This window comes from Eptatretus burgeri, chromosome 5 (assembly GCF_056783735.1).
Source record: "Eptatretus burgeri isolate ZD-2024b chromosome 5, Ebu_testis_v1, whole genome shotgun sequence".
NCBI classification, from domain to species: domain Eukaryota; kingdom Metazoa; phylum Chordata; class Myxini; order Myxiniformes; family Myxinidae; genus Eptatretus; species Eptatretus burgeri.
The window spans coordinates 81,195,669-81,207,141 of record NC_140965.1 but is presented as its reverse complement, the minus strand read 5'-3'; the positions used below and the strand labels follow the sequence as shown (position 1 = coordinate 81,207,141).

Genomic DNA, 11,473 nt, shown 5'->3' with positions numbered 1-11,473 from the left:
ATCAGACATATAGGGTAAAAACAGCAACCATTTTGAAATTCAAAATGGAGGCCCAAAAAAGCTAATGGAAAAACTGGCACCCTTTTTTTCTGAATCAGTGAGGTTGATAGATGTGTTTAAACACGGGGGCCAAGAATCTACCCAAAATTTTGCTTTTTTTACATAAGCCCACAGACTAATGCTTGGGTTTACTGTACAAACTGCTTGCTTGAGCTTAGTTTCCACATCAAGAGTCCTGAGTTAACTTATATCTGTAATGTTGTGTGGAATGTTTGTAGTTATATAATTTGGGGATTCTAAGGAAAGTCATTAAGTGTTACATATTATTTGTTTTATTGTGCTTAAGGTCGACAGGAGGGATTAATCAATATTCCTTATAAAATTACCCTTTTCATTGCTGTTGAATGTTGGTTTTATCCTCAAAACAACACTCGAAACACATCAGTGTCTTTATTTATTTTCTGCCGTGACACCCTCCTGGTTATATTACTGGTGCACTCACTGCAGTGTCGTGAAGTCGACATGCAACAGAAATTTGGGGCTTGTCCGGGATTTCAACCTGGGACCTCTTGCAGCCGAAGTGAGAATCATACCCCAAGGAATTAGGGGCTCATCTAGGATCTGATACCAAATTACCAATAATAATAAATTGATTTGAAGAAACCAAGTGAAACCAACAATCATTATGGTATTTGATATAAAGAAGTCTGTTGAGTTACCAGATGAGGAACAACTTTGTACGTTACGTGAATCTGAGTTTTTGAAGTTGGCTAAGTAATGTAACCTTGATGTTAGTCAGTGGTAAATCATTTATGTAGTTGAGGAGAAGCATTTGGATGAATCAGCATTCCAATTGTTAATGGATGAGAAGTCTGGAAGTATGGTATTGACGTGTGACAAATGGACCTGCAATAATTAACAGAACTGGAGATGTGGAGCCAAGAGCAAGAAAGGGAATGTAAGGTGAAAGAGCTGGAGGTTCAGGAAGAGTTTAAACTAAGGGATTAGAAATACAGAGTGGAAATACGACCGCATCTTCCCAGTTTTCTCAGTCGACCAGTCAAAAGTGTTGGGACATTACCAGACATGTGAGTACTTTCTTCATTTTGAAAAAGTGGCACAAACCTTGGATTGGCCTAAGGAGTCCTGGAATATGTCATTGCAAAGTATTTTTGTAGGCAAAGCTCAGGATATTTACTCTGCTTTACCAACTGACCTGTGTTTACAAAATGACAAGGTAAAAACAGCAATTCTTAAAGCCTATGCACTGGTTCCAGAGGTGTATATGCAGAAGTTCAGGCAGTGCAGAAAAAAAAAGATGGTGAAACACATGTGGAATTTGCTCAGAAGAAAGAGACTTTTTTTGGACAGGTGGTGTACTTCCAAGGAAATTGAGAAAGACTTTGACAGATTAAAGCAGTTGATTTTGGTGGAAGAGTTTAAGCAATGTGTGTATTATGACACGAGAACACATTTAGATGAACGAAAGGTAGAGGAGTTGCACACTGCAGCAATTATAGCTGACGATTATGCTCTGACCAGATTTGGGGACTCGAGTCGGCGACTCATGACTTGACAAAATTGACTTGAGACTCGGACTTGGTGTCTGGGGACTTGTGACTTGTTTGCAACTTACATGCGATTTTAGTATATAATGACTTGAGCACAATGTTCTGAAAATAATCGTTGAAGAAATACAGTATTGAATTAAAATGGGGTTTAAAGTATATGGTAAATTATTTTCAGTCAGCAGCGGGAAAGGTTCGGTCAATGATGACATTTACCTTGTCCGTGTATATTGTGCATGTTCAGCAGGCCAGAGCTCACGGCTACCAGGTAGCATACCACTCTCCATTAGGTTAAAGGGAGTGTCCACTCTCCTTACAGCACAGAGCACACCATGTCCAGATGTCAAGCAGCAATCCTTCCAATATTGGAAGCACAACTTCATTCAAACCATGTCAACGAATTTCATGTCAAATCAGAGAAGCTTAGCCGTGTGCATGTCCTGACCAGATAAAATGATTTTGTGATGATTTAAATGACATTTGACCAGGATTATTTAAACATCGTCAATAATTGTAAATTATATCACGACAACAAATGAAGTTCATAAGTTATAGGTTTCATTTTCCCCATTGTCCCACCCTCTTTCTGCTTCCCCAGCGTCCTGCCCCGTTGCTAGTTCCACAATGTTCCACCCCTTCCTGATTAAACGTTTAATTTTAACGTCCATAATAAATGTACAATAAGAGTAAGTTATTATAATCTCCTTTCCCGTTCCACATTTAATGCTTTGGTTCTACATGTAAACAATTTAAATAGAAGTTGAGGTTACTGACTCGTCTCATGTACTATATTGTAATAGGTACTATACACTCACTATGAGGAGTAAATTTAACATAAATTTATTTTTGCTCAGAGGGAACAAGGCAAAAAAATGTCCACTGTTAAAAGGAACAAAGCAAAAAATGTCCAATAAAAGGCAAAAAATGTCCAAGTTGACAAATAAAATGTCAACAATAATGTCCAAGTTGACAACAATAAAAGGCAAAAAAAAACTCGAGTTAAACAGCTTTACAGAAAAATACTGTTGCGGGCCGGGTGTCGGGTGAGAAGACCACCCGGGGGGGGGGGAGGGAAGCTATCTCGGCTCCCACCAGACTCCCTGGATTTGTAGGCTGTCGCACACGGATAATTCCGTGATGCGGTGGGTCGCTTCACCGACCGTGGACACCAATAACTCAACCACGTGACCTAGGGTCCTCCCGTCTATGCGTTAATCGGGTTACCTAATTAATCACGTGATTTAATTACAGGGGAATATGCCCTCGGTATGCCTTGTCTGAACCGGATCACTCTACCGGATCAGATGCAGCCGAGCGACACTGCCAACGACATATCGGCTAAAAGGAACGGATCATTGGGAATAAAGTTCCGGCTAAGCTAGGATTCGGACCATGCTGGATCAATGAAAGAAACCACAAAAACGAGCTGGGAACATTACAAATAATGATTTATTTACAAGAAACTTACAAAAGGGGACACAGAGCAGACTTAACGCGAAAATAATAACAATAATCATGATAACAATAACGCTTTTCTGCAGTCTTACTTAAGTAGACCGGTGCCAGGACACACACACACACACACACACACACACACACACACACACACACACACACACACACACACACACACACACACACACACACACACACACACACACACACACAAAACCCGACGAAGAGAAAGTATTGAAACAAGAAGGGAGAGGAGTTGAGGCTACGATCTCAGTACCTTTGTACTTGATTGCACGAACGCGCCACCAATACGTTTCAGGGGGGTGGGGAAATGCTCCGTGGTGCAGTACCCGACAGCTGGCGCGTCGTCTCTGGCTTCAGCAGTGCATGTGGAGACCGTGGGTGTGAAGGAGGGGCTTGAGTGAAGAAGGGGCGGAGTCCAGAGTGCGTGGATGGAGTGGTAGGCAGGACCAGGTAGGCGGGTGGGGTCAATGTTGTGTGGGCGGAGATGAGGAGGCGGAGTCCAGGCAGCAGGAGGCGGGTCGTGGCGATGTCTGGCAGAAAGACGAGAGCGAGAATGGTGGAGGGACCGCTCCGACCTTTAAAGGACTTGCAGCGCGGGGTAGGGGGCCACCCCGAAGCGAAGCGTTATCACCTGAATCGGGCGCTCTGATTGGCCCCGACCCCTCACGTGACCTGCAAACTTTGGCCGGAAACCGCAACACTCCATTTCCAGCAAGGTCATCCCAGACAGCCCAAATATTCTGCTCCAACCCCAATACATGACACGAACCACCCACACCAAACTTGGCATGCGAATCGTCCTGCAAAAACCCCCGGGCCGTGCCCTGATGACCGGCCGAAGGTCCCGCATGCCCGCTCGGGCATCCGACCAGCGCTGATCAATGCGCTCGCTCTGCGTGCACCAACGTGGCCCACACTGTACAACATTCCCCTGCTCGATCGCAGCTTCGCTGGCCATAGAGACGAGAAGACGTTCACCATCCGTGGGGAATCTGCTGCTGCCAGCGAGGGCCGAAGGTACCTTGTTATGTATAAATCCATGCATGTTTCACGCAGTACACGCGGATCCGCCATGGCCCACGTGGTCAGTGCTCGCGTTCGCCCGATTCTGCTCGTATGTGCGTGGAGCGAACACCGATATGTGTCAGATATTGAGAAAAATATGATACAAAGTCATGAGCGATGCATTCGTGCCCTGCTTTGTACGATAACAAAGTCGTGAGCGGTGTACATGTCTGCATTCGAACACATTCCATACAGTGCGCGTGGTTTGGCCATTACACACGTGGCCAGTGCTCACGTCTGCACCACTCTGCTGGCGTGTGCGTGGGGCGAACACCAATATGTGTCAGATATTTGGTTGAAAAGGAACTCGCCGCTTTTACTTCGCACACTTGCATCCCGCCCAACGTGGCATGGAGTTGTCTTTATCAGCCTCCGTACGCACTTCGTGTAGCGTTGGCGTCGTGCTGGCTGTGTTTCCTGTGTGGTGAAAAACACCATTCGTGCACCCTCTTAAGAGATATTCATTCGTATGCCTTTTTAATGGAACCGGCAATCTTCCCCAGATCATCGGAAGCTCGAGTCGATAATCCCGAACTGCCAAGCGCGCTGGATGACTCGCCACACACGTTGGGTTTGAGGACTCGCTTGGGAACGGGGGCTCTGTGCTGTTAATGCTCGCACGTCATCGTTTCCTCGCAGCGGCGCCGCACGTGCTGTCCTCCGCGAGGACCCATCTCACAGCGAAGGCGCACGTGGCACAGATTTACTTCAGGAATAATCAGAAAAGAAGAGAAGAGACGAAATGAAGAAGAAATGATGTAAGCAAACCTAGCTATGAGATCATCACAACACATGCCCCTAGACAAAAGGGAAGGGACCATCAACATGTATAATAATGGAATAACTGTCTTGGGATAACTGTCTTTGTTGGATGCATGTGGTTCCGAGAACCGAAACAATACATTGCAATAAACGAAGTCCTGTGTCTTAATTCCTTGATCGCTTGTATTCGAACTAAGTTAAAAGTAAATGTGGGACTTTACACATATTGAAATAATATGATGGTGACTTGAGACTTGACTTAAGACTTGCCCTCAAAGACTTGAGACTTGACTTGTGACTTGTTGACATCTCTAGCTCTGACTCACAAATTGTATCTCCACAAACCAGGTTTTCCAAACAAAAAACACCAAGGGACTGACAGTAAACCAAGTCAGGGAAATGGACCCTTCCTTTAAGTTCTTCCAGAAAACTCACATGCCAAGTTTGACACTTTTAATGCACCTCTTCAGGTCGTTCACCTTAAGTCTAAGTTGGTGTCAGGACGTGTTACTGCAGCTTTTCAGTCAACTCTTCCCATAGGAGTTGCTTATATTTCCGGAAAAGACTGAGCAGGTAGTGGAGTCTCGGTTAACCTGCAGCTGGTGGAAGAGCCGAGTGCTGAAAGTAACACAGAGCAGCGAGAACAGGAGATTCCTGATATTTTTTTCCGTCATGTGTTGTGACTCACTCCAAGTCTATGAAGTGCTCTGAAGAGTGTAGAGTGAAAAAGGATTTGGACTCTGAACCCATGCACACTTCAGAGGATACTTTTATGAGCCAGGTCAGTTATGACTTTGATGCTATTGAAACTAGTGGTAGTCATCTTCTTGGACCAGAAGACAAATGTGGTAACGAATCAGAGAAGTCTGGGAAGGCATGAGAACAGTCTAGTCTCACATGACAAAGACTTATAGAAGAGCAAATGAAAGATGTTGAGCTCAGACTTCTAGTTACAGGAGTCCTCATGGAAGAGGATGTTACCAAAGTCCCAGTTTGTTACTTCAAGAAAGATGGTGTCTTAATAAGGAAATGGAGACTGCCTGATGAATCAGCAAATGATTAATGAAAGGTACATTATCAAATTGTGGTTACGCAACCGCAATGTAATGAGATATTGAGTTTGGCGCACAAGATGCCATTGGCAGGTCACCGAGGGGTAAGCAAAACATGAGACAAAATTTTGACATTTCTTTTGGCCGGGTTTGCGTAGGTACTCTTTGATGACTATTTTATGCATTTTTGGTGTTGTACTTGGTGGGCCTTCTTCTCTCCCAAGGTATTTGTAGGATGCTTCATTTTCTAGTTCCTGTATTGTTGTACTTTGCTCGATTGAGATGTCTGTTCCTTTTGTTTTTCCTTGTAAAAATGTGCATTTAGCACATTTGTCAAGAACAAACTCCATTTGAATGTCCTCAGTACTGCTTTACTATTTTAGTTGATCTGCCAAATTTTTTTATCATTTGGTGCAAAGAGTATCTGCATTGTTGTCTGACATTTGCACTTATATAATTTGGGCATTCTTCGGAAAGTCATTAAGTGTTACATTTAATTCGTATTATTGGGCTTGAGGTAGACAATAGGAATTAATAAATATCCCTTATAAAGTTACCCTTCTGTTTCCTGTTGTATGCTGGTTTCACCCTTAAAAGAACATTTGGGGCACATCAGTGTCTTTATTTATTTTCTGCCGTGATACCCTCCAGGTTATCGGTGCACTCGTTGCAATGCCCTGAGGTTGACATGTAACAATACTCTCAAGTCTTTTGTAAGATCAGTATTTATTGATTTCCCTCGTGCCTTCATTACCATTGGAACACACATATTACTTGACAAGTTACTGAAATTAGATGTCATACCAAGACTTTCAAGATTAATTCACAGTTTTCTTACAGAGAGACCACAATGGGTGACATGTAATAATATGGGATCACACATCAGGGTTTTGAGTGCAGGTGCCCCACAGGGTTGTGTTGAATATTTGAATGAAGATCATAAGTTTGTAAACTGGTGTGATGTCAATAGTTATAAGTGTCAACAACACAAAGGAAATATTTGTTGTTTTTTCACCACTTTAAAGGTGACCATTACTGATGATTCATGACCATAGCATGGAACAAGTTTCTGAGGACAAGTATTGGGACAGAGTTATCGATAACAAATTGAAATGGATCAATAATTCCCAAGTGTTGGCCTGTAAAACAAGTCAAAGATTGGACTTTTTAAGGAAATTGAAAGAGTTTCATGTCGATAATATCATTTTGGTTCTTTTCTATCAATCTTTGACACAAAGTGTCCTTCCTCTCAATGTGATATGTCCATTTGGTGATTTGTCAGAGTGGAAAGACCCAGAAAGATTACCTTGCATGTGGTATGGAGAAACATTCCCTCCCTTTGTACTTTGTATGAGAAACACGCTGGGTGGAAGGTTCACAAGATACTATCAGACCCATCACACCCACTTCATGTTTGTTTTTGTTTTAATCGTTCAGGTATTCACCTTCGTGTTCTACTTGTGCTGTCGTTTCAGACTATCATTTGTCCCTAATTCATCCATGTTTCAAAAATCCATGTTTCAAATGGATAATAAAAAATAATGAATGAACGAATGATAGTGTGAATAAAGCCATTTCACATCACCTTCCTTGCTTGTGTTTGATTCCCTGGCTAGTGCGGGGTGCAATGAACCACATCCTGGAATAAAGTGACGACTGGTCCTGGTTCACGATCAATTCTTCGCTAAGAAGCACTTCATGACTTCTCGTGAGCGCCCTGATAAAAGTAATGAGCCTCCACCACCAACGACCATTAGACCTCATGTGCTTGTGAATTGGTGAATAACTCGGTTATTTTCAAAATAAATAAATTTAGGTCCAAGGAGTTTAATTGCAACTCGATGTCCAAGCAGGTGTTTGATTGAAAAGACAAAAGAGCTAACAGGACATGTCAAGATAAATGGACGTTAACTTGTTTGTATTGGCTCATTCTCTTTCGTGGAAATTAATGTCTCTGCCTTTTTTAATCAATAAAAACTTTACATTGTTTTGTTGCGATTGCGCTTTACAATTCTGCATCATACTTTTTACCTGCTCCACCTAGGATGGATGGAGGTTATGTTTTCACCCCTGTTTGTTTGTCTGTGAACAGGATATATGAAAAGGTTGTGGACGGATTCGGACGAAACTTGGTGGACAGGTTGGGTGTGTGAAAAGGATGAATTGATTAGATTTTGGTGAAGAATCCGACAATTTCTAATTTCTAAAATGATTCTTCACCATAAAGATATCTGGCCACAAATGATATTTTGCACAATATCTCAAAAAATTGTACAGTAGACAGATTATGACAAAATAAGGTGGATGTGTTGGTTCGGTGACAAGAACAAGCTGATTCGATTTTGGTTCAGGTCTGAATCCAGACCCGGTCTATCAGTGGGATACAAAGCATAAACTGTTCAGCCTGGTGGAGGTATGAGCTCCACCGAGTGCTGTTCTCGTTTGTTGTGTCATCATCAACATTATCAATGTGCCATGCACTATTCCCGATAGCATTGCTGCTGCGGAATAATTGCTGTTCAAAGATCATGTCGGGTAGTTTGGTTATGCCGGGTTGTTTACTGTTGCCTTCTAAGACATCGATTCCTCTCCCTGGATGCGAAACACCAGGATGACGGTTTATAGCTGTGTCAGGTTTCAAACCCAGGCGAAACTGCTTGTCCGGGTGTGTATACCTGTAATAAGATATCTTACCAACCCTCTTCTTCTACACTTCAGAGTAAACGCATTTTCAGAGTTACCCTCCGAGTAGTAAACAGACGGTGATCGAGGGATCTGTACAAAACCTTTGGAACAAGCACGACCACCTGAAACACGAGGCACAGGACATGACAGATTGAAAGCACCACTCACATCAAATACACCGTTTGATCTCTGACTCATAGCCGCACCCACCATGCGGTGCTTCAATTCCTCCCTCTTTCTCCGCCCCAAACCGACGAGGAACCTCCACTGCATCTCTGACTCGTGGGCGACTGCAGCGTGGCTACTTGTCACGGAACCTGAACTCGAGAGGTATGTCTGCGGGTCGCGATGGGATCTTGAAATGCTGATGTAGTTACTCAGCAAAGAAAAAAAACCAAATTTCGGATTACTTAAACTGGAGGCTGTGTTTTAAATGTAGTAACTGGGTGAGAAATTAACATGGTTCTTGTTTATTTATATTCGAGGTTAGATGAATTATGTGGAGACATCAACTTGTACCTTTCAAGGATAGACATAATGCCAGGGATATAAATAAATACTCTATCATAACTGGAGCGTTCCTAGAACACTTTACCCCATGCAGTCATGGTAAAAAAAAATTTTAAAAACGACATGGGAAGTATCTTTTAAACTCTTGCTTTGCGTTTCCGAGCACGATCTACATTTCCCCCGAACCGCGATTTGGTCTGAGTCTCGATATTCGCCAACGCTGAGAGCGCAAGCGCCAAATTTGATTGGTCGTGATGTCATAATTAAGTACTGCTAAACTACAGGTTTGGAGGAATGCCAGGAAGGTGATTTGTGTTCAAGTATTTATTTCAATTGAAATAAAAATGAAGGTTGTAAAGGCTGTAACAAAAACTTTTCAAACGCAGAACGTTAAGTGAAATTTCCGTCAGAAGTTTGCTGAGGTTAATGCAGCGTCTTTTACACCACCTTATTTAAAAGGTGCTCGTTTTTCATGCCTGTTGTTTGTATCTGTTATGACATCCCGAAAGTAGTTGGTCAATTTTGTTTGACTGTCGATTATTTTTTTGTTTGAATAGTCAATTTTGTATGACTGCCAGAAAGGTCAGATGAACAATTACCGAACTCCTCTGTGGGCACGTACGATCGGGACGAGATTCTGTACAATTTGCTAAATTCAGACCCAAAGTACCACTAAACTGGAGGTTCGTGATCCGATTTATGTTCTACAGTGTGTGAAATATAAAATTCAATTGAAATTCAGTAGTCCCTCGATTACAGACTGACATCTGTAGACAGACAGACAGACAGACAGACAGATAAATTGAATCAATTGCTTACCCCTGCTTTTCGCTTCACACATGCGGGGTAATAAACATACGAATCCCTTACGAGGAACTTTAATGGCAGAGAAGGCAAATACACCCATCGAATCCTGCGGTATGATTCCTAACCTATGGTTGTTTGTCCATGCTCTAGCCTTTTCAAATGCTGAACGTCAGGTAAGGAAGCAGCAGGTACCACTTTTAGTCTTCGGTGTGATTTGGCCGATGTTCGAAACTCTGACCTCCCAGACTGAGCAAATGCTCAAACTATTATGCCACGGAGTCTGGTAAAGCTCAAAGCAGCATGGGAAAACTGGTCACGCAGTCAGGACCCCACAGCAGCCCTGCGCGCGCGCACGCACGCACGCACGCACACACGCGCACACACACACACACACACACACACACACACACACACACACACACACACACACACACACACACACACACACACACACACACACACACACACACACACACACACACACCTGGCAGGAGAGCATAGAGAGATGTGCACACTCTCCTCCAAGCTGCCTAACCTGAGTTTGAACTTCGATCCAGCTATAAACTATCATCCTCGTGTTCCACATGCAAGGTGAGGCACCAATGTGCGTGCCATTTATTGGATGGATGTGAAGCAAGAGGACCCATCTGACAGCACAGGTCGTTTGGGGATGCTGAACATCCCATGGCGTCTTTCACAAAGAGTTGGTGAGTTATCGCCGGCACCCTGAAAGAAATGCAAATTCCTGCTCAAATCAGCTTCAGTCGAATGGTAGGCTTGGCCAGTAGGTTAGTGAAAGACTTGGGTGTAAAATGTTCCCTGGTCATCTCCTTAAGCAGGTGGAAATAATTAGGACAGTGGTAGTAGTAGTCGTCGTTGTATATGCTTCAGTTGAGAACGATTTTTCAATCTCTGATGTGCTTCAGGAAATTGACTTCACATGATTTGTTTGTTTGCTTCCAGGGAAGCCAGAAAACGGTCTTTAAATGGGCAGGATACATCTAAAATTATGTTGTGTTGTTTTTGTTTGGCGATAAAATTCAAGACATTGCAGCTGTAATATGACCAGGAGCATCAATTTGCCCTCCACTCAGGGGCCTTCGAGATCTTGAAGACCAATCTGTTTGCAGAACCTCATGATCGTAATACGAGTGAAAGTCAAAAATGGTTTCCTTCAAAGTTTTCTTCCCTGAGCACGAAACGAAATTCGAGCACCCGTTCGACCTTTGATGGGTAGCTTTGAGCCCGTATCCCACACTCTTCTCAGCGATGGTTGAGCTTCCTGATGGCATTAAAAATATTCTGGGGAAAAAACTTTTGGACTCCCACAGTACCATTCCTGGTCTCCTTAATCGAAATGCAAAGATCAAAGCTGGTTGAAAATCTTTAGACAAAGAGGAAACTCATGAAGGAGCCATCTACCTCTTGCATACACAAATCCACAACTACGTTGTTAACAGCCACAATTATTCCAATCTTCTTGTGCAGTCAGCCAGCGAACAATTTTGGCTCAATCCCTTTGTGCACTAGCTGGCCAGGCCTGAC

General features: G+C 43.1%; 1 protein-coding gene across 3 annotated transcripts in view; it reads left to right on the top strand.

The window, feature by feature from the left end:
• Positions 1 to 911: 911 nt before the first annotated feature.
• LOC147026816 (aromatic-L-amino-acid decarboxylase-like) overlaps positions 912 to 11,473 on the top strand; it is an 88,230-nt gene continuing 77,668 nt past the window's right edge. The window contains exons 1-2 of one of the 3 annotated variants that reach the window (XM_085882621.1): positions 944 to 1,088; positions 7,543 to 7,652. Coding sequence is in view for 1 of the 3 variants with exons in the window: in XM_085882619.1 (XP_085738745.1) it covers positions 8,823 to 8,941 (119 nt within the window). In the remaining 2 variants the exon portion in view is untranslated. Of the gene's footprint in view, positions 1,089 to 7,542; positions 7,653 to 8,582; positions 8,942 to 11,473 lie in introns of those variants that run through there. The other 2 variants (XM_085882620.1, XM_085882619.1) reach the window with 2 other exon arrangements.